Here is a 24,051-nt window from a genome sequence, read left to right on the forward strand (position 1 = left end):
GCGACTCCACCCAGGACCCTAACTCACGACCCGTTGGTTAACGGACCGGCGCCAACGGCTTTACTTCCTCATGCGATGGAAGGCGTGATCCCAGAGATTTTTCGCCTCAGAAAATCTCCCGGTGTCGGCTAGGATTGAATCTAGACCAGTTGGGTTGGTTGTGAGTGGATCACGCCACCCCACAACCATCGACACCTATGTCGGCGGTGGGATTCGAACCCAGGCGTCGAGCGTGGTTGGCGGAGACGTTACCAACCACGCTAGGCCCCCGCTCAGTTTAAAGCAATATGTGGTTTCTTGATTTTCTATCGACCGTCGAAGATTATCATGTGCTTAGGTGTACGGATTTCGATCCAGCACGGTACACCATTCGCTACCACAGCAGACAAAACTGGCATAGGACGTTAGTGAGCTGATAACGTCTAGTAACTATCGTCATCGCCGATATCGTTAATGTTTGAAGACGCTATCGTCATCGCCAATAACGATACCATACGTTACCGGTAACGGCGATGACGATTATCGACGATAATCTATCGTATTAACAACCTTGATCTGGACACTGTAGTATCAAGGGCAATGAAAATGCTGATTACCTTGCAAGCCAAGGATTTCATTAGCTCTGAGCCATTTCTGGGTACCACGAACTTAAAACATGGGAAACGCTAGAAGTGCAGACAAGCCCTACTTTTTACTCTCTTGCAGTTGAAACGTCAGCTCACCTAGTGTTAAGCCCTTGTGTTTGATAGGTTTCACTTCTTCGGGCGTAACCTTTTAATTCCCTATCAAGTGGTGACATCCATTAATTACGTAACGCAGAATCGGAACAGCATTACTACCAACCAACCCTGCTCTATCAACGAGTACGGGTACCTCGTAAGCTGTATACAACAAGCGGGGCCAGTCACAGAAGATAATCAACAAGACGGTCACAGTGGCTATCTTAGTTTCAATGCACTTCAGGCATACAAAAAACACTGGGGTGAATATGCAATCATTACTCGATTGCACCTTCATTCCAGTTTTTGACTCGCTAAATGATGATAATCCGACTCGTATGCACTTAGTTCAAATAATCGGTGGTTCAGTCTCTTAGAAAAGAAAAAAATATCCTGAAATTTTGCACTTTACCATCTTGAATGTTTCTTTAAAGGCTTTAGATTTTCAAGAACCTTTTTAAAAATCTAAATGCAAAAATTTCATAATTCTAAAGTATTGAACTTTTGAATTAATAAACTTCTAAATGGGTAAATTCTAAAATCTGAAGATTGTAAATCATATTTCTTATCATCGAAATATTCTCAGCACCTTAAGCCCGTTATAAATAAAATCCGGAAATCCCGAAATCCAGAACTTTTAAGCTCTCTAAACTCTTTCTTGATCTCAAAATTTATCAACTCCAAAAATATTAAAACTCAGAAAATTCATGATTTGAAAATTATTGAAATTATTATTAAATTATGATATCTTAAAATCCATACATCATAAATGTCAAATCCAAATTCGCAATTCTGAAAATCAAGAGGAATCAAAAACCATTGGATCTCAATACCTGAAACCCACAATCAAGCTTGAAAACTATGGAATCTTCAAACCCATTCTCCTGAATCTTAGTTCAAAAATCTTAAATCTTGAAATTAAAAGCTCTATGACATTTAAATTATCCAGCGCTTTGAACGATAACTCATCGAACCTTCTAATTGTAACATCCCTCAACTTCAGAAATTTAAATATAACTCAAAAATATTCAAATACTAAGTTTCCAGAATCCCAAAATCTGCATCTAAAACCATAAGCTCGTAAATCCTAAAATTCCGAAATCCATAGATCCAGAGATTGTAGAATTCTAAATTCTAGTATTCTTAAGTATTCTAGTATCTCAATCATGAAAAACTGTGCTTCCGAGTATTGATTTCAAAAAGTAACGAAATGAAACATAGAAATATTAGAAATCTTTAAATCCCAAAAATACAAACATTTCTTAATCTTAAAATGAAAAGATCTTAAATTGTGGAAATTTTTAAACGCTCATCGAAAAATCAATACATTGATATAGTAGGAGATTAGATATCAAATTTCTATTCCCAGAATTCTAAAATCAATGATTTCTGAAATCTTAAACTGTTTATATCTTCAAATTTATAAATCTTCTAAGTTTTCAAATCTCAAATCTCAAAAGTACTAAGATTTTTAAAATGGTTAAACTCTTCAATTCTCATGCATATGCTAAAATTTCTTTATCCCAATTTCTTAAAATAATATAAACAATCTGAAATCCTACAAACTGAACAAATTACAAAACTGCTATATCTCAAAAAACGCAAAGCCTTAAAGTAGCTTCCGAAATTATTACTTGAAATAACCGTATAAATAATGAAAATCCTTATTTTTACAAAAATACGGAAACCTTACAGACCCCAAAAATCCAAGAACTAAGCTCCAGAAATTTTTGAACTTAAATGAAAAAGTTACAGGATTATTAAATACAGAATATTATTACATTGTTCTTCCTTGAGTTTCTGAAGCTCTAAAGTCATTATTTCTTAGAATTCTGGAATCAACATCAACATCCAAAAATCTTAAAATTCGTATAACTTTGAATCAATAAATCCTTTTATTCTCAAATACCTGGATTTATAAGGCAGTTTCTCAAACTTGTAAATCCTAAAATTCTAAGACCTGAAATCCCGAAATCATAGAACCCTTGAACTCGTTAATTGCCAAAATTTTGTATGGCAATTTAAACACCCGTAAGTGCTCGGCAAGTTACCTGGGTACCCACCAAAATGTAATTCTTCTTACTCTTTCAATTCTTGGCCGTTTTTCGCTCTTGATCAGTCAAAAGATGGTAAAATTCGCTTATTTTCAGTATACGTGACTCAAAGAGCCGTTGGTTTCCATATGATTCCTGTGAACCCGGATCTCCGGGTATAGGATCAAAATCCAAGCAAGTTTAAAGAAATGACAATAAAACCAAACAACATTAGTATCGAAATTCATGAAATTTCTCCAGGACTTTAATCCATTCTGAGTCACCTGTCCAGTTGCCCTTGGAATGCATGGGGTCATATACAAGCATGTTTTATAAAATCTCAACAAAATGTATGTCGAAATTCAAGAAATCACTCCAAGAGTTGATTTACATACATCCGTTTTGAGTAGGGTGGTTTACCGGTAAAACAAAAACCGGTAGAACCGGTAAAACCGATATTTTTTTCCAATACCGAAATACCGGTATTGGAGAGGCGAAAAAAACGGTATTTCCGGTATTTTTCTTAAAACTAAAAAATAATTGTCACAATATTTATAAATCATTGTAAGGTTAATGAATGCTACCCACTTAGGTAGGGGGCCGTTCCTAAACCACGTGGTCATATTTTGATCACTTTTTATACCCCCGCACAGTGGTCGGAAAGGCCTGGAATCAGGGCGAAATTAATAACTACTAAAGGTTGCCTTCTATATGAACGATGTCTTCTCGAGTGTTGATCCTGAAATTATTGGCCATCTTTTGGTAAAGGCTATTTAGTTCAAAACTTCACCGCTAGGGCGGCGCTGTCGCTAACTTCTCAAGGAAGCAAAATAGAAAGATAATGTCTAAAGGTAGTTTTTAGAGAATATTATTTTAAAAAACTCTTCCTTGGACGTGAAGTTAGTACATGATGTATTTTTTGAGAAATTCAGCGATCAATCCCAAAAAACATGCTATATGGTTATATGGTCGAAGAAAACACCCCAAAAATATCGAATTTCACAAGCCAGATATATCAAACAAAGTTTAGGTAAGCGTAACGGTTAACAAGATTTGAGTAGTTCGAATTTTAATTACATGAGTGGCGCTCTAAGCTAGCACTGCTTGCTAAAAAATGGCCGCTGGCGTGTCGCACGATCGTTTTTGTTTTTAATATTGTGAATGTTTCGGCGAAAATTGCCCACAAAACATTTATGTTCCTGTCTCTATGAACACGAGGGAACGTTCTAGTCTTTGAATGAGCGCGGGTAACGGCGGGGATACTATTTAAAATGCAACTTAAAGTCGGAGTGCTACGTATTTTATCATACTTATTTTGTGGAGTGCTTATTTCCATAAAACAACTTCAAAAAGGATATATGAAGTTGTAAGAATGCTGGAGTAAGGCCATATAATAGATTCGAAACCATTGTAAGATTCATTACTACTTCTGCATTCTGTAATAAATCACCTTGGTAAACAACATGAAACAGAGAAGTTGTGAATACACAAATAGCCTGCTTTTTCAACTAAGTTAATTGCATGACAACACCAAAAATCCGAACATTCTGATTCCCGAAGAGTGCCTGCTCGATGCATTAAGTTGAAAAATTGACTTTTTTCCGACTATTCGCAGTTCCAGACCACTGTGCCCCGTACCCCTCCGTGGTCTTTCGTGGTCTTTTGGCCAACCCCTCCCACCCCCTCGCGACTTTAACCGCGTAGTCTTTTCATTGGTCAAGTGCCAAAATTTCGCTTAAATTTTTTACATTTTTATTATTAAGCTTTCAGTACATTCTATATTTCTAAAATGCAAAAGTTTCATTCTTGAATTGGTAGACACAATAAATTATAAGTCAGGAAAAAAGACCACGTGGTCATTTCGTTAAGCTAGTCTCTAAAAAGTCTCTTTTATCAACAAAAGATCTAAAGTAACAACTAAAGTATCAACAAAAGTCTAAAGTAAAGACCCGGGACGGAACTTGTTTTTTGAAAATACTCGTTCTCAGCGCTGGAACGGCCGATTTGAGAAAATTTGGAATTTTATTCAAGAGGAATAGTTGCTCTAAGTTTTGGTAAAGATTCCATCCCTCGTGACTCCTCCCCGTTTTCGTGAGACGCAAATATGTCTGTGTTTTTTTTCTAAATTTTCAAACAGATTGGGCAAACACTAGGAATTTTCATACGTATCAATTGATCCATGTATCAAACCATGTCAGGTAGATGAAATATGATATGCAAGAGTGAATTTTGGAGTTTCTAAATTATTTCAGTACAAAATCACAAAACTACGTATTTTTATATAAAATCAAATAAAAAAATCTTTCTTCAAATTTTAAGCTCTACGTTTTTGAAGTAAGGTCTCCTGAATCAATACACGATGAAATATTTATTTTAGCATGCAAAAATTTCGAGAAAAACGAGTTTCAATTCACTTAAGTACGTATTTTCGTGGAAACCTAATTTTCCCAGCCTCCAATAGTAGGTATTAACTTAGTTCTTCAATTTTCAAGCTCTATATTTTCAGAGTAACGTCTTCTGCATCTAAAGATGCTGAAAGATTTATTCTAGCATGCACAGATTTAGAGAAAAACGAGTTTGAATTCACTAAAGTACTAGTTCTAATGAAAACTTGATTTTCTCCAAATCTGTGCATGCTAGAATAAATCTTTCACCATCTTTGGATTCAGAAGATGTTACTCTAAAAATATAGAGCTTGAAAATTGAAGAGCTAAGTTGAAACCTACCGTGGGAGACTTTTTCAGTGTAGGATTCTAAATTATTTTTTGTTTTTTCAATATTTTCAAAAGAACGTTCAGACAATTCGTTGGAAGTCATTCCTGAACAACTTATATTTAACTCATTAAGGTAACACGGGGCTAGTTGAAACAATTTTCAATGTTCAACTTAAAGTTACCTAAAAAATTCCAGAAAAAGGAAGTGTAATTTATTGGTTCTAAACATTTAAGAATGCTTTTTAGCTATCGAAAAAATAGTAGGGCAAATTTAATTTTAAAGTGGTAAATCTCGCAAATCGATTCGGACCATGATGGATTCTAGATGAAGATAACCAATTACGATGTAGATATCGTTGATTCGAATCTTCGTTTAAACTTGCCCCAGAGGCGAAGATGTAAGGAGCAAACTGAAATGATTAAAATTTTGCCGAAATAAAGACTTATTGCGCTTTTTTTTTATATAATTACACTCAATCAACACAGAATGTTCAACTGACAACCAGTTTTTCGGTAAAAATGTATAACATAAAACTTTCCCCAGCAAATTTTGTAAAAATGTTCCACTGAATTAAATAAGAGCTAAGAGTAAACAAAAACACAACTTGCGCATAGTAACTTCAATGTCTTTGAACGACTTCGACAGTTGGATACACCATCAACGACCGAAATGATGGCTCTTATTTCATCTTGCCCGGATTTCAGCTTGCCTCCGTGTACCTTACCGTATTTCCAGAAGGACACAAAAAATTGCTAGAAAAGCTTTTTTCTTTGTTCAAATGAATTTTGGGCAACTTAATTGTCAAACTAAAAAAACTTATTTTGAAATAAATCTGAAAACCCCGTTTTTTAACATAACTTTATTTTAAAAAAAAAAAATAGCTATAATCTTCAATTCAATTTTAACAATATATTTCTTTAAAAATTTAGTTACTTTTCTAAAAGTCATCCCTTGACAACTTTTCTATATCTCTTGTTGTAATTCAGAAATAATGATTTATTAAAAAACATCAGCCCTTTACAAATGTTAGTACAGCAAACATTTTCTGAAGTTACTTTGGGTAGTAAGGCTTCATACCTGCAATGTTTCATTGACTTTGAGAGGCTACTAGCATCACCTCAGTCGAGTTGACGCGAAATCCTTCTCAGATTTAGTGAGTTCTTGAAAAACTCTCATTTCGTTCCCTTTTTACGAAATTTTTGGTGTGATTTTAACGCGCCTTTTTAACGCGATTATTGAATTTTTTGTCACGCGGATTTTGAGGTTTTCTCGAAATATTTTCAATAATACTTTCTGTAAATCATTTATTCAAATTGTCGGATTAATTTATGGAAGCAAGAAATCGTGAGAAGGCGAATGTTGCAAACGGTTTGGAATTAAAAAGAGTGAAAGTTGTGCAGAACTTTATGCAGGAAGTTTCTCAAGTCGACGAGCAACTAAAAGCGATAAAGGTGAAATAGTTTTCATAGTTCTATAACACTAGTTTTTATAGTTTTTTTCGCTTCTAAGTCTGAATTTCTTTTTTAAAAATTTATTTTTATGGTCACATTTTGGTCCCTTTTCGGTTTCTTTTTGGTCTCTTTTTTTCAGACATTCGGTCTCTAAAGTTCCTATTTTCGAGTCACTCAGTCGCTACCATCTCTGCTCAAATAAATGTTCCAAAATAAGGAAAATTGTAGAACCAGCTTTTTTGTTACTACACTCCAAATTTTTCAATTAGAAAAAAATATAATAAATAAATAAAAATACATATTGCAAAATATAGTTTGTATTGTTTTAATTTAGTCAAACACTTTCCAACATGCATTAAAGTCGTTATGATAATTTTTTCACTAAAATAACGCTCTCGAAAAAACTGGCAACTTTTGTTCCCGGACTTCGGACCGGACTCCGGACCGGAACCGGAACGAAGCCAATCGGACCGGACCCAAATCGGACCGGAACGATATATATATATATATATATATATATATATATATATATATATATATATATATATATATATATATATATATATATATATATATATATATATATATATATATATATATATATATATATATATATATATATATATATATATATATATATATTTTTTTTTTTTCTTTTCTTCTTTTTTTCTTTTTTTTTAATAAACTAAAACAACCTAAGTAATACAAACTAATTACAAATTGAAAAAGTCATCATCATCATCATCTTCCGCTGTGATCACTTAAATCTTGTGTTGAATTGTTTCCAGAAAATTTGGAGTTTATTATACTTATCAGCAGGAAAAATGTCTTTCGCTTTTATTTCTTCTAGTAATTTTCGATATTTCATTGATTCATATATATGTTATCTTCCTAATCCGGTTTCTATGGTTGAAAGAGGACATTTAAATACATGTATAACCATGAATTGACAACTTACTAGACATTGAATTAGGTGGTGCCGCTGAAGTTGAAGGTTCCATAATAAAATTCAACGAATTTATGAATTTGAAAACCAAGACACTGGAATGACACAACGTTCTAAATGAATACGAAAAGGTGCGGAGGGCGACGACTGTTCTTTGTTTTTTTTTCTTATAAAGCAAAATGTGTGCTTTACTTTTGTATGCAAACGAGTGCCGAGCAGAAGCAATCTTCAAACGGGCTTTTGTTAACCGGAGTTTGATGGTATGAATTTGCTGCTGGTATTTGACACTTCAATCAGTTTAGCGAATTTCATAATCATAAATTGAAAAGGGCTGAATGTTTTTAATATTGTTTTAAATTTGCAGAAAGTGATAAAGTATGACATAATTAAAATTTCATAAAGATCTGTTTACTGTTTTCTTGTTTAACACTTATTTTATAACTTTTCATTGATAAATTTTATGATTTTTGCCCGAATTTATATTTTATCCTTACGGATTGAGTACAATATCATAAATTTTCATTAATGGGGTATCATGGTTATGATTCAAATTAATCCTAGATAAAATGTCAACTTCAAAAATAAAAACAAAAGAAATCTGCTATCGCTTTTTTCACTAAAGTGACAATTTGCGCAGTTTTGCGCTACAACGGACAGTATGAATTCGGAAGCTTACGTTTTTACCTAAATTTTCAATGTAGTCACAACCGTGGCAAACTGCGGCAACTAAACTTTTAAGCTACTTTTCTACAAAAAATCACAGAAGGGTTGTGTACAAAGCCACGACCGCAAGGTTGAAGTAGAATACTTTTACAAGAAAGATAACCCGGCTGCTTGTTTGTCAGTCATTCTTTCTAGTAAATGAACGTTGACTAATCAGATCAATTAAATTTTGCGCTTCAACAAGGAGTGACGATTTTCAATAATATAGTAAGGCGACATCCATAAATTACGTAACCCGAAAAACCCGATTTTCGGACCCCCACCCCCCATATGTAACGAAACGTAACACCTACCCCCTCATAAAAATTACGTAATGCAGCAGAAGGATTTCCTTGATAAAAATGCTCGTTTTTACAGAATCTCTCCAGAGATTTTTCGTTACGTAACGTTTAACTCACCTCCCCCCCTCCCCTGTGTAACAAATCGTAACGCTCAAGGATACCCCATCCCCCCTATGAGCGTTACGTAATTTATGGATGCCGCCTAAATTGCTTGTTATGATTGGGCCTTGACATGTTTTAAATTTTGGTTATGTGAAAAAATAATTTTTATGCATACAATGAAAGTTTTTCGGATGTCGTGCTCATGAATGAAGGAAAAAATAATTCAATACGTTCTGAGACACGGAGATAAAGTAAAATATATAACTTTTACAAATTTAAAAATGTAAATTAACTCAAGAGAAAATATTAACTCCTTAATCATCAGGTTTTTATTTCATCCTGAAAAGGACAATTTGTTGTTCAATTCAATATCGGATAAGATACCGATCACATCTTGGCGTTATTACTGACAGTGCGAATAAAGTTTTTCTTGTGATAAAATAAACGTGAAAAGCTGATTTAACACTCAAAACTAGACGGCTCTAGTGTTGTCAAAATGAGGCAACTTTTCATTGAATGCATATACTAGTGCCCGCTATCGCACCGAGACTGCATTTCACTAAAACGCCTCACTGCATCAGCTGCTATCGATGCTGATACCTGCTGCAACTGCTACGCTATCCGTAGCCATGCCACAGTTGTGGCCGCTATACGCTGCCATTGGTATCCGCTGTCCCTGCATCAGCTGGCCCAGCTGCTATCGATGCTGAGATCCGCTGCAACTAGTGCGCTATCCATTGCTATGCCACAGCAGTGGCCGCTATCCGCTATCGCTGGCATCCACTGCAATCATATAACGACCAATCAGAGGTCGAATTTTTCGTTTTGACAAGGCTTGACTATTTTCAATAGTACAATAGTTTGAATAATAATATTACAATTTTCTTCATTTGGGAAGAATCTTAAAAGATTTTCCAATCTATTGCTGCAAGAACGAAAGAAATCCATCGAATACTAACCAATTTATTAGCATTTGAAATTGGACATATTTTTCACTTTTTTCGGTTTTAGATTTTCATTTCACATCCCTATGTAGCCGAACTTCCTGAGAGAAGTATTGTATTGTATTGTATTGTGTCAGGTCTACTATAATCAAATTTTACAATATCTAATGAAAGGGGGTTGTTTTGCACAATATTAACAACAACTTTTCCTTTAACGTCAAAATAATCCAAGCTATCGTTGAAGCTACAGAGCCTTTCAAAGTAATGTACTTTTTTTCAAAAAAAAAAGACAAAAAACATCAGTTCGCCAAGCTTTGAAGTCATAAAAAATTCGGATTTCATGATATTGCGGCCAAATTTTGGATTTCCAAACTGCAGCGAATTTTATTAGCAATAGTTCTAGCTGAGAAAAATGCTTTCTCAGGTTCGACTGAATTCAGAAAAACTATTTAAAGAGCATCAAACAGAATAGAGAAGTGTTTACGTTAGATTCCTTTGAATTCGTAGAATGTTAATTCTTGTCTGATCGTCATTACATTTTCTTCTTCATTTATTTACTCTTCTCAACAGTTTCAATAATTGTTCCTCTAAGAATTTCAAATTTATTCATTAATTTAATACTAAGTTTTGCGATGTGAAAGGAATTTGAAACAAAAATCTGTATGTTTTTTTTACTAATATAAGTTATAAGTTCATTTATTAAAGTTTTCCAAACACTATTAAATTAAAAAATTAAACAACTGGGTCGTAATGAAGCATAGGTACTCATAAATGCAAAAGCATAATTATGCAGCGCTACGTCCATCGATGCGAGCTGAAACTCTAAGCAAAAAATAAATTTCAAATCCAAATTTCTGTATAAATTTAATTATTTTTCAGTTTTATTTTCAAATAGTACAGAGAGAATGACTTGCGTTTTTCCGCGGACATGATTGTCATTTTTTCCACAAACTATGGTTTTCAGAATTTTGTAGTTGAACAAGTAGGTTTAAAGACAACGAGTCGCTCTTGGTTTGTATTAGTCAGAAAAAATGAAAATACCGGTTTTTTACTATTCCGGTTTTTATTTTTATGAATACCGAAATACCGGTTTTTAGAAAAGTCGGTAATACCGACCAGCCTAGTTTTGAGTTCATCTGATGAGTTGTTCCCAAAATGGCCATACCGGAGCTGATTGCCGTGGGGCTTTATATGGCCACCAACATGATTGGCTAGAAACCCTAGCAATATGGGCCCTTAAAGATTTTTGAAAATACTACTTCAAATTCATGAAGCTTTAATTTCTCCTACTCTAAACTTCCAAAATTTAGAGTTTTTTTGAGTACTCGGGTTATAAAACTTCTCAGATTATCTCAAATTTTTAAACCAACTAATCTTTAAATTTCTAAAAACTAGAGGAACTCTGGAATCTAAATTTTTTTAGATTTTTGCCTGAATTCATGAATATTTCAATACTTTGATAGGGATACTTTAGTTCAGAAAGCTTCAAATCGGGTTAAAACTACTAAAGTTCAAAATCACTTTATTCTTCGATCCCAAAATCGTAGAGTATCTGAATTCTGAAAGAGTAGAAAAATCTGAAAATTCTAAAATTTTCTAGTCCCAGAACCAGGGATGAATTATCACTCGCGTTAATTTTTTTCGCAAGCCGATAGCTCACTTAATAGGCACAATTCTGAACAACTATGCATGACGAATCTGAAGTTCTCAAGTAGTACTACAACATAGTCAGCCTATACACCAGAGAGACGCCGAGACACTCACCGTTAAGGCAACTGTCAACATCAAAACGGATAACGGCAATGCAAAATTATACAGCTCGCCCGTTTTGATGTTGACAGTTGCCTTAACGGTGAGTGTCTCGGCGTCTCTTTGGTGTATAGGCTGACTACTACAACATTGTCGAAGAGAGTATTGCTCGTACTCAAACACCGGAGCTGTGAGAGGACATTCTGGCAAATTATCGCGATAATCATCACGATCGCGATAATTTTCGTTTGAGTACGAGCAATACGCTCTTCGACAAAGTTGTAGTACTACTTGAGGACTTCAAGTTCGTTATACAAAGTTGTCCAAAAAAGTGCATATCGAATGAGCTATCGGCTTGCGAAAAAAATGAGCGTGAGTGATAATTTCCATCCTTGCCCAGAACTATGAACTTACTACTTCTTCACCGTTCAAAATCTTAGAATAACTTTATCTTTAAATACCCCTATTTGAATATACTCCCAAAATCCTGAAATTCTGTAATTTGAAAATAATCTCCCAACATTTCAAAAACTAACCTGAATACTAAAATTCTTGAATCTCAAAACCCTTGTGCTGTTTTACGTTAATTCCGAAGTCCATAAGCCTTAAGATGCTAACATCATATAATCCCAAGAGCTTGCAGTTTGAAAGTTTTCAAATTCCAAAAAAAAAATGTTAAAAACTTACTAAATCCTCACATCCCAAAATAATAAAATTGAAGTTTTACGATACTTCAATTCTCAAATCCTGTAATACTGATTTTTAAAATTTTAAAATAGAACATTTTGGAAAAGCTAGGGCTCTTAAACCCTAAGATCTTAAAATTTCATAGCTTTTGAGGCTTGGAAATTTATAATCGGAAAATTTTTTAATTGTCATCTCAGTATCTCTAAATTATAAAAATTCAGAACCTTTCAATCCCGTATGCCATAAACACCACAATTCGAAGTTCTAGTGTTTATTATATTTAAATCCTAACATATTGAAGGTAAATCCATCGTTACCTAAATCGCAAAACCATTAAGTTCTGGTATCTTGTATAGCTTATAAAACTCTCATACACTCCAACACTAAAATTTTCAAACCTCTAACTTGTAATGTCGTTATCGTAAAATTCAATAAATTAAAGTACATTCGCGGCTTTACAACACACTGATATATCCCTTTTAAAACAACTCTATGAAACTTGTTTAAAGCTTGAACCATGAGTTTTGCCAAAGTATCCGAAATAAACATTCGCCACAAAGGAAAACGATAGGTGACAAAGGGAAAAAAACAAAGGATCATTAGGGCGGAAATTCGATGTTTTGAATCCATCGTTCAGCGTTTTTCATAGCAACATCGACATTGTATGTTTTTCAAATACGTATTTAAAGGTTATTTGGGATAAAATTTATTTGTTTTCGCGATACTAAAAAAATCGTTAGTCTTATACAAGAATTTTTAGTTTTGAAGGCGTCTTATGGGGTTGATTATATTATAATCAACCGTTGACATGTATAGCGAACAGCTTAAGATTAACTCCGTCAAAATTATAGCCATTGGTAAATCAACGCCATTACAACCGTTATTTTCAAATCTACTTATAATTCTAGAAATTTAGTAGTAAATGTTTAATGTCTAGGAAATGAAACAAAAATCAAGCAAAGTCCGTCATTAGGAAAGATTTTTGATAATTTTCACCCTCCTTCGTCCCCGTGGAAAACTGGCCATATAGGTTCTAGGGGATTTGAAAAAAAATCCTGCAATTGTAAAATCTTGATATCCTGAAAGCCTACAAATAAAAAGTTCTAATTCTAAAATCTCAAAATTTTGAATTTTTGAATCCCCATATCCACAAATTCTACTTAAACCTAAGCATGGACACAATTTTATAATTCTTTGATACTGTAAATTTAATACTCTATGATTCTGTAAACATTCAATTAATTTTCTGTAAGCTCACTATCGCGAAGTCCTTGCAAATTTTTAAATTCTTTAATCTTGGACCTCTAAGATTCAAACATCATCAAATCCTTTATTCCCAAGTAAGTGAAATCCTGGAAGTTTGAGCTACTCCCATCCTGGAATTTTCATTTCTTCGAATGCTAAGATTCTATAATCTCTAAGCTCAGGAATCTCCTAATTATAAACTCGTGATTTGTTTTAGTTTTAACCCAATATTCAATCACTCAAAATTCTGAATATCTGCAATCTTGAAATCTTTGTTTCTCATAAATCTCAAGATCATAGAATCTTGCGATCATGAAGTCCTTTTGTTAAGGGGGGTTTGTTAGTAGCTTAAGTATTTAGTATAGTGAGTTTGTGTGTCCAATCACAAATGGTACTTCTCAACACTGTTAGAAATTTGTAATTTTGATGGTTAGGATGTGTTTGCTTTCGCAATCAAGATTTATCATTCACAGGGATTTGAATCTACTTGTCAAAAAAGTGAAGTAAACTTAGAATTAACTTAATTGCTAACTTATTGACTATAAAGAGTTTTTTTTGTCGAAAATTGGTAATAATTTTATTTGACATAGCTTCTAATTTTTCAACACCAGTAAGTCTATGTAGTTCGAGTGTACCAAACCAAGAAGGACGCTTTTATTCTGAATCCTTTGGAGCGTTTTCTTCCTTGTTGAACAGCAACTTGACCAGGTCGGTAGAGTACAAAGCATTGCTGGCCTAAACATTTGTTTATAAATCGAAAGTTTATTCTTTAAACAAAGTTTAGAATTCCTGTTAATGAGAGGATATAAACATCTCGTATAATTGATGCACTTTGCTTGTATACTCTCAATGTGCTCTTTTGAAATAAATTTTCTATCGTAAATTAGTCCCAAGTACTAAACCTTGTCACATCATAAAGTCTTAAAAGCCCGAATTCCCCTTTTCGTTTCATCTTCTTTTCTAAATTAATTTTTATTTCACAATTTTTATCCCTTGTTATATTTTTTGCAATGAAATTCCTGAATTTTCCTGAGAAATGTTCATTGTTTAATTATTTTCATACCAATTTCTAGTAGTCCAATTTTATTTTTAATTCTGATTTTTTTTTCTACCCCAAATCTGTTTGACTCTTTGTAGTCTTTACTGTCTTATTTCCCCAATTCGTGTTTTACTGATTCTCCGAAAACCCAATCATTTGACAGTGAAAACCCACATATTAAAAAATTCTGAATATTACACGCCACGTGAAATAAAGACACAAACTCTAAACTGATCTTTTTTGTGGGGAGTAGTATGAAAAGTGTGCATGTGTGCGTGAAAGGTGCATCGGTTAGTGCAAAGGTTGAAAAGTGGAAAGTTAACTTTTAAGATTGAGAATGAGTTTCGATGTTAGTGAGCATATTAGTGAGGGAAAATACACAGTTTTGGCCTGCGTGGTGTTGTTGATGCAGGTTATTGCTCTATTGCAGCAGTATGTGTTGTTCTTGGGAGACTTTAGGAAATTTTGTGAAGCCCAAACAAAAAACAAAAACCTACCTCGTGGCGGCATACAGCGGACACCAGGGACAAATGCAGCACAGCAGGAGGGTCAATATGCCCAGTGCTAGTAGTATGGCTAGAAAGATCAGCAACCAGAAGAGTACTCGGTTCTCCGCTTTGTAGAGAATCTAAAAACAAGTTGGAATATAGTTATTCATTCTAGATTGTAGAATGTTTAAAGAGATAACCTACCGCACTTCGCTCATCCTGGCTGATACCGCTGTGAACGGTTCCATTTGCGGACAGTCTTTGCTGGATTCGGGCAATATCTACCACGGACTCGCCATCGTAGAGAATAGTGGCCAGGACTACACTTCGGTCCTTGCTGTTTCCTCCGATGTCGGTCGCTCCGGGAACATTTCCATTGTACGGTCGAATCTCTTGGATTATGACACGACCGCCGGTAACATCGGCGAGTGTTTCCTGCACCCGAGCCCGGTCCGGATTATGGCCGGGCACGATGAAGGTCATCGTTCGCGTTCGACTCTCCGGTGGATACACTCGAATGGTGGTGGTGGAAAATCGCACCGGAACGCCGAGGTCGAACGCTCGCGCCGTGAGGACGAACACGTCCGATTCCGTGCCTCCATCGGTGGTTGTTAGCTGGTGACTAGTGGGCTGCCGCCGTTGGCGGACATTTGAATTCCTCCGCACCAGAGCGGAGGTTAGCTTCAGTTCGCCCGTTATTGGGTGGAGTTCGAATTTGTTTTCGTAATTACCGTAGATAAGCTCGTAGCGGACTTCATTGTTCGGCGCTTCGGCGTCGTTATCGATCGCTTTGATGTACGCTGGGACGGTAAAGTTGCGCAAGTTTGACGATAGGATAAACTCGTAGAGACTCTTCTCGAAGATGGGCGTCTCGTCATTCACGTCGATGAGGCGAATTACGAGCAGGACTTGGGCGCGGTTGCCGACTCCGTCGTCGTCACGAGCTTCCACGTACAGGTGGTACTCGGGCATCGCTTCGCGATCGAAGCCGTGATTGTTGAAGGCCACGGTTATGACCCCCGAAGTAGGGTCTAGATTGAGTGACGTGTTCTGCGGTCCTAGAATGTGAGTGTAGCGAATTTTTCCACCCAAACCGGTGTCGACGTCGGTTGCATGCACCTGAACTACCCGCGTTCCAGCGGTCATATTTTCCGGCAGATCAACGATGTAATCGTTCTGTTCGAACACCGGGGGATTATCGTTGACATCTGATAGGTACACGGTCACGTTCACCGAGGCGGAGAGATTCGTTGCTGGACCGAGCTCCTGAGCTAGGATCTGGAAGTGGACGTATTCGGCAGTTTCGTAATCTAGCAGAGAATTATCTCGCACTCGGATCACGAAATTAGCATGCCCCTCTGCAACGTTCGGAGAAATTTCGAACGTTCCGTTGTTACCAATCAGTGTCAGAGAGAAGACTCCATTTTTCCCCGCATCGTCGTCCATCACGCGAGGCGTGTACGGATCGGTGAATGATAGTGTCGTCCCGGGAGCAGCGTTTTCCTCCAGCCGAGTGACATAACTTGAAAGAGAAATCATTAACAATTCATCGCACCACTTTAGACTCATTAGCTGCGGAAGTTGCGTGTCTACTTACTGGTCATTTTCGAAGTACGGTGGCGAGTTGCTGCGCTCGGGCAGGAAAAACGCCAGCTGCACGGTAGTTGCCATGGCCGGGGGTTCATCACGGCTAACCTTGACCTCCTCGGCAATTACTGTCAGCAGGACCGGGTCGCCGACATGCGTGAGTGCCAGGATGTCGTCCAGTGGGCGGAGGAGGGAAATTTCACCTGAAAAAGAAAAACCCAACCAATCGATTATGAGTTAACTTTTTCAAGGTTAGACAACATACCGCTAGTTTCATTGATTTCGAAAAAGGACGTAAATGGATTGCCTTCCGAAACCAATCCGTACCGGATTTCCCTTGGCACTCCCTTGTCGCCGTCTTCGGCGTGAACCTGCAGAACCTGCGAATTAAAGCAACAAGTTAAAAGGGATTTCCGCACACAATTAGACAAGCGAAATAGTTTACCTTATCACCGGGGATCAGTCCCGGTGACAACCGGGTGACGGGTGGAGCCACTGTAAAAACCGGCGGAACGTCTTGCACGTCCTCTACGATGATAACCACCTCGAGGCCGGCGATGTTGCGCGAATCCTGACCCGGTTCCGCGTAGGCGTCCTACAAAGCAAAGAGAAGGTTTAAGTTGCAAATTTCGAATCATCATAAATCACCGGTAAGACCGCGCCGATCGAACCTAGCGATAAATCTTCATTAAAACGTATTAACGTGACGGGACTTGTCAAAGGCGATTTAACTGTCAACCGGTGCGGCGCTGGTGTGATTAAGAAGATCATTTATTAGCGCAGCTTAATCGAATTTCAACTCGTTGCAGCAAATGTTCCATTTAAATCTCATCGCACCGCGATCGTCGAAGCTTGAGAACTGGATGTAAATTTATGCAAATCTTCAAGAATGTACACTATTGTGATTTCTACCTTTCTAGAGCTTGTTCGAACGTCGGGAATGGAAACTAATAAATATTTGTTGAAGCAATTATCACACCCTGGCGCAGCCAGCGCCAGCTTAGATTAAATCATCTCTAATTACCAAGGCATAAAAGTTAAACAAGCGAGAAAAAAAAACTAGACAAAGACACGGGCTGATAGACGCACAGTTAACAGCTCGTAAAAGTTGATGAATCCGGTGCGGATCGGTTTTTTTCTTCGCTGCTTCGTACCTGTGTCATAAATTCATCTAATTCACGATGGCGCGCGTTCGCCTTTGCCGGAGTTCCCACAGTCCAATCAATAGCCGCCAGAACAGAAACAGGACGGCGCCCGCCCGCTGACAAATGACAGAGTTGCGTATAAATCGGTGATATATCTTGTACATTAGAAAACATTATTCAAAGCAGCTTAGCACACAGTGTGACAGATTTGCTGTACCCTTCCTTACTCCCTTTTGAGTGAAGTCACTTCGATTCGACTGAAGCTACCGCATTTTCTAGTTCCTTGTCGTACGGGGCTTGACAGCTAATCAAAGTAGTCATGCAAAAATGACAAAACTTCAAACGAAAACTAATTGTCTTTGCAAACCACACCGGACCTCACCGGATCTAGAGGTAGGACCCCTCTCAGAGAGTGTGTGTGTGCTTGGATTGAACCACGTGCAGCTGGTTTTTTTCTGACTATTCATGATGCAAACGGCGGCGCCGCCGCCTGCTTAATGAAATGAAATGTGCTTCGTAGTGAGTTGTCATGCTGCACTCCGAAGCTGCACAAATGCACAGTGGGATAAATGAGCTCATATACAAATATCAGTTTCTTACTGTGTCGACAGTTCTGACAACCATTTGGTAAAGTCATCTTAGAGATGTTCTAGAAAACTCGTTAAAGTCGCAAGTGTGCCCTAAAAACGCTTCAAAAATGTCAAAATACTCCAACGCTAGAGTCTCGGAAACCTGAGTTTGAAAATTCTAGCATCCTTTTATGCTTCTGAATTCGAAAGATAATTTAAGTTTGAAAGCTTTAAGTCCTAAAATATGAAAATCCTTTTAAAACTCTTGAAGCTTCAATATCTCAAATTCTACAAGTCTAGGAATTTTATTTTCTTAATGTTCGTCAATCCCCAAAAATAATATTTTCATTTTTAAATACCAAAATTCTAATCCATAAATATTCGAAACACCACATTCCTTAATCGCACATTCAACTTTAAAAGTTACGAATGCCAAATCTGAAATCTCGAGAAAATGATAACTGAGAGATTGATGAAAAATGACTAGAAAAAAAAAGGAAAATGATTTTATTTCGAGCTCAGCATGACGAAAACGCTTTTTTAAGCCAGAAAAGCCAAAAACCGAACCCAGATTATTGAAAAAAAAAAAAAAAACGGATAGAAACATACCAGCTCGCGAAAAAAATAAAAGCTGAGCCCGGAATAAAACAAGTGTCTCTAAATACAGAAAGGTCAATAACGAAAGTTAATCTAGAGCAAACTCGAAATATAAAGGTTTTTAAAACGAAAGTAAAAAACCCTTTTTAAATTGAGCCAGTGGAAAAAAAGCGATTGATCTCAGATTGAATTCAAAATTGCTGGTGGAGGCCAGGAAGATAATTGATCCTGAAGTAGCTTCAGAACAGAATCTCTTGAAGCAAAAATAAAAAATAAGTCTAAGCTCAAATTGGTCAGAAAACTGCTTTCAAATGCTAGAGAAAATAAAAAAGATATTGGATTTAGAATGAGTTAGCAAAAGAATAGTGCAAAACCACTACTAAACTTTTTTTTCAAGCAAAGACCATTAAAGAAAATGATCCCAAATTGAACTCAGAATCGCAAAAAACGCTTTCCAAATGTACACAAAAAAAATCCAAAAAAGTGGTTGATTACAATATCAGCTCAGAAGAAGAAAAAAACACTACTTCAGAACACCAACAAAAATTTGAAAGAAGAACATGATCGCAAATTGAGTTTAGAATGACGCGAAAAACGTTTTTAAAAATCAACAAAGAAAAAATTCAATCACAAGAAATGTTTGTAGAGGGAAGAAAAGGCAAAAAACGATCCCAAATTGGAAAACTTTCTGGAGCCGAATTAGAAAATGATCCCAAATTAAGGTCAGAATCGCAAGAACCGCTTGTTGTAGTCAGAAAAGACCAACAAGAAAATGATCAGCAGAGAGAACGATTTAAAATTGAACTCCAAATAGTTAAAAAAGAGTTTCTAAGCCCAGAATGGCAAACCATCACTTTAAAAAAAAACTATGATAAGGTCATAAAAGTGAAAGAACCCTAACATATATAAAGGGAAATTATTCCTAAATTATGCTTAGAATAGCGAAAATAGGAAAGGTGGAAGGCCCGAAAAAAGAGTGATCCTAAATTGAATATGAAGCTCAGCATTAACGAAAAAATGCTTCTAAATATCTAGGAATTGACAAAAAATGATCGCATTGAACGGAAATTATGATTCAATTCTAAAATCTTCAAACCTCTGGGGTTTTAATCTTCGGAAATCTTTCGTAAAATTCTGCATCGCGAAAATTTTCGGACCCTAAAATCTCTAAATATAAATAGTGTTTACTCGAAATATGTTGAGAACATCTTAAATGTGTCACAGAGATGTTCAAGAGAACTTTTAAAAAGTCCCAATAAAAAATCAAAAAAAAAAAAAAAAACGAAACCAATCGATTCTCAAAAACTCCAAAACTATGACCAAAATACCATAAAATTACACTGAAGTCGCTTTTTACGCGGGGGATACGTGCCGCGTAAAAAAACCGCGTAAAAAAACCGCGATAATTCCGGAATCCGCGTAAAAAACCGCGATAATTCCGGAATCCGCGTAAAAAAACGCGTAAATTCCGGAATCCGCGTAAAAAAACATGCGTTAATTTTGCATTCTGAGTGAAGATAAACCGAAATCCGAGCAAAAAAAAAATACCGCGTAAATTCCGGAATCCGCGTAAAAAGAAACCCGCGTAAAAAGCGACCTTAGTGTACCCAAAAATGAATCGACAATGTTCCAAAAGAGATTCGTAAGTATTCAAGAATGATATCAACATTTTCTACAAACGATAGAATATTTTTTAGAAATGTTGTTTTATAATTGTTCGACTAATCCGTTCTATTATATTCCAAAAATATTAAAAAATCCAGCAATTGAGTTGAAAGCTCAGCACTAACTGTAAAAATCGTTTGTTGTTGAAGATCGCTCAGAATTCAAATTCTGATTCAATTTGGCCTCTGAACACTTAAATTCATAAAATATTCATTCATGTCTTTAAATCTCAAAATCGTTTGATTCTGTTCTTTAAAACTTGAAAACTCTAAGATCTTCAGCTCTAGTTTGGAATTTGAAATTTAAAAATTCGAAAGTCTTTTGAAATCTTAATTTCCGGAAATCTTTCATAAAATTCCGAAACTCCAAAATTTTAGGACCCAAACATCTCAAAATAAAAACTGACTGGAACTATTATAAACATTCTGAAAAAAAAAGTCTTCTACTTCTTTTCTAGTAATTTCCAAAACAAACCCAAAAATGTTTCACAAATTTTCTCAAAACAAAGTTCAAAAATGTTTGTTAGACGTCAAAAAATGTTCCTAAATTCCCCAACAGTAAGCCGAATATATACTAAGAATTACTCGTATGTGTCACAGAGATGTTTCTAAAAAAAAATCGAAAAGCCTGAAATTATGTCAAATAAATCCCAAGAATGCTCCGAATGTTCTTTGCAAAAAGCTCAAAATTGTCCTTAAAGTGATTCAACAATTGTCTAATTGTCATCAGAATAGAATCACCAAAAACCTCAACAAAAATCCGAAAAATATTTTGAATATACTCCAGAGAAAATACAAAAATAATCCCTGAATTTCCCACAAACGATAAAACTTATTTTTGTTGTCTCAAAAATGTTCAAAAAATAGCTTGTTTATTATTCCAGATTTGTCCGAAAAATCCGGGAATGTTTTGAGAATGTTTGAGACATTTGAGTGGAAAAATCTTAAAGTTACTAAGTTACGTCGTAAATAAATTCGGAAAAGTCATTAAAATGCTGTGAAAACCTGTTGAAAATTGTTATAGCACCGTTAAAATGTCACAACAAATAAATGTAACATTAAATACCTTGAATAATTGGTAGTTTTTGTTTTTTTTTTGTGAAGCTTGCAGAAAAGCGATCAAAATGCATATGAAATTTGGTAAAACATCGTTCAAAGGCTCTCTGGAAATCCTGCGAAATCTCCAGAAAGTTACTAAGAGACTGTGAAAACGTTGACAGCAAAGTGTCAAAAAACGGCCGAAATGTTAAAGTTTTCAACTAGTAGGATGTTATCAAAAATGTTCAACTATCTGCAAAAATTATCAAACAGTTGTCGGTTTAAAAATTTGTCAACAAATGGTAAAAATGACTTACAAAAGTCGTCAAAAAGTTGCCGGAATGCATTAAAAATAATTGAAAAAAAAATTAAACAGGATGAAAAAGATAAAAGTTCTGAAAGTATGGAAATTATTATAGAATTATTGTCTCAAATGTTGAAAAGCCACATTTAAAATTTGAAGTTGGATTTTGCATTTTGAAGTTTAAAAAATATTATAATAATATTTGTCAATCCTAAAATCCTCAATCTCACACTCAACTTTTCAAAATCTTCCGAACCTTAAACCTGAAGCCTCAAGAGCTCAAAATCGTAAAATAAATTTTTGTAAAGGCCATAAAAGAAATTGATCCCACACTACACTCGAAATAACAAATCAAGACTTCTAAGGTTAAAATAAAAATTGAGTCCAGAATGAAGGAAAACATTCATAAAAGTCAGAAAAAAGCAATAAGGCAAAGAATCCAGTTGAACTCGGACTATTGACAAAAATGATATTAAAATGGAAACTGAACTCAAAATGACAAAAAAGTGCCTTACATAAACCATATTAAATACATCTAAATGCCGAAAAACACTTCTTAAATGCCAATGAAGAAAACGTTTCCAAATTAGGCTGATTCACAAAAAAAAATTAAATAGCAAAAAAGAAATTTGAATTGACCGCAAGATGATGAAGGAAAAAAACTCTGAAAAAAATTTAAAAAAGGTAGGAAAAGGGCAAAGAGCTAGAAAATGATTTCAAATTAAGGTCGGAATCGCTTGTTAAGGTTGAGGATAAGACAAACAAGAAAACGATCAACAGACGAACCGATTTCAAATTGAACTCAAAATTGTAAAAAGAATGCCTCCAAGCTCAACCTGAAACACGAAAGAAGAGCTCATTAAAAGCCGTAGAAACCGAGTTCAAAATGGCAAACCATCACTTTGAAAATCATTATGCGGCCATGAAACCTAAACTCAATTCTGAATTGTTCAAAGGGAAAATGTTTCTAAATTATGCTTAAAATAGTGAAAAAAAACACGTTTTTCTAAGGACTAAAAGGAGAATGATCCCAAATTGAGTAGGAAGCTCAGCACTAACAAATAAAATGCTGTTGAAATCTTGGAGTTAAAAAAAAGATCGTTTAGAATGCCGATTCTGATTTAATTTGGCTTCTGGAATCCTCTCTTTCAAATCTTATTTGATTTTACTAAAACCAGGCTTGTCATTCTTCTCATTATGTGGAAAAAGCGGAGTGAAGAGCAGAAGCACTTTTTGTTTCTGCTTTGTGCTGTATTTCTGCTGCTCGCATAAAAATTACTACACTTGCTGCTTACACCTCAGCTGGGCGAAACAAGAATGATGAATCACTCTAGTGATAATACACAGAAGTACTCCGCGGTGTGCACTGCTGAGATATATTGGATAGTATTCAAAGATCAAATATGCATGACGGATGGTTTCATTTATTTTTTCAGTTTCGAGATGCAAAATGCACATCGCAATCTACTCTCCTTTTCAGATGCTTCTCTAATTTAATAAAACACATATAAGGCACATAGTAAAAGCTGTTGTGTAGCTATTGCTTGGAATGTTCTTTCGCGTGAGAAATCTCACTGGATCTTTTCCCTCCATTATCATATCATTGAAAAGATACACACGTTTCGTTGCTCTCTCCAAGCAATTGCGTCGCTTTGCCCACCAGTGTGAGAGCAGTTGTGAATGATAACCTCCTACATGCTATTCATTCTCTGAGGAAAAACGAAAAGCCTAATTGAAATGTGCTCTAAGGATGCTTTGAAATGACCAGAATTGTCCTCAAAGTGATCCAAAAATATCTCAAACCTAAATAAATATGTTTTAAAATGTTTCCCAGTAACGTCAGTTTTTTTTACGCGAGTGGAACTTGGCTGGTGACAGCGGAGTCATGAACGAGTCGAGCAGTCAGTTCATAATTACTAAAACAATTCTAAAATGTACCAAAACTGCCACCAGAATGTCATAAAATTATTCTAAAAATGAATTCAAAATGCTCCAAAAGGGATACAAAGGTATTCTAGAATGATC

At 35.5% G+C, this 24,051-nt stretch overlaps 1 protein-coding gene across 5 annotated transcripts in view; it reads right to left on the bottom strand.

The window, feature by feature from the left end:
- The window catches only part of LOC129724466 (cadherin-86C), a 440,382-nt gene that overhangs the window by 12,326 nt on the left and 404,005 nt on the right, over positions 1 to 24,051 (bottom strand). For all 5 annotated transcript variants that reach the window (XM_055679524.1, XM_055679602.1, XM_055679774.1 and 2 more), the window contains 5 exons: positions 17,155 to 17,304; positions 16,975 to 17,089; positions 16,720 to 16,912; positions 15,327 to 16,644; positions 15,132 to 15,262 (listed from right to left, as the gene is read on the bottom strand). In XM_055679524.1, the coding sequence (XP_055535499.1) occupies positions 15,132 to 15,262; positions 15,327 to 16,644; positions 16,720 to 16,912; positions 16,975 to 17,089; positions 17,155 to 17,304 (1,907 nt within the window). The remainder of the gene's footprint in view (positions 1 to 15,131; positions 15,263 to 15,326; positions 16,645 to 16,719; positions 16,913 to 16,974; positions 17,090 to 17,154; positions 17,305 to 24,051) is intronic.

Source organism: Wyeomyia smithii, chromosome 1, assembly GCF_029784165.1.
Source record: "Wyeomyia smithii strain HCP4-BCI-WySm-NY-G18 chromosome 1, ASM2978416v1, whole genome shotgun sequence".
Classification (NCBI taxonomy): Eukaryota; Metazoa; Arthropoda; class Insecta; order Diptera; family Culicidae; genus Wyeomyia; species Wyeomyia smithii.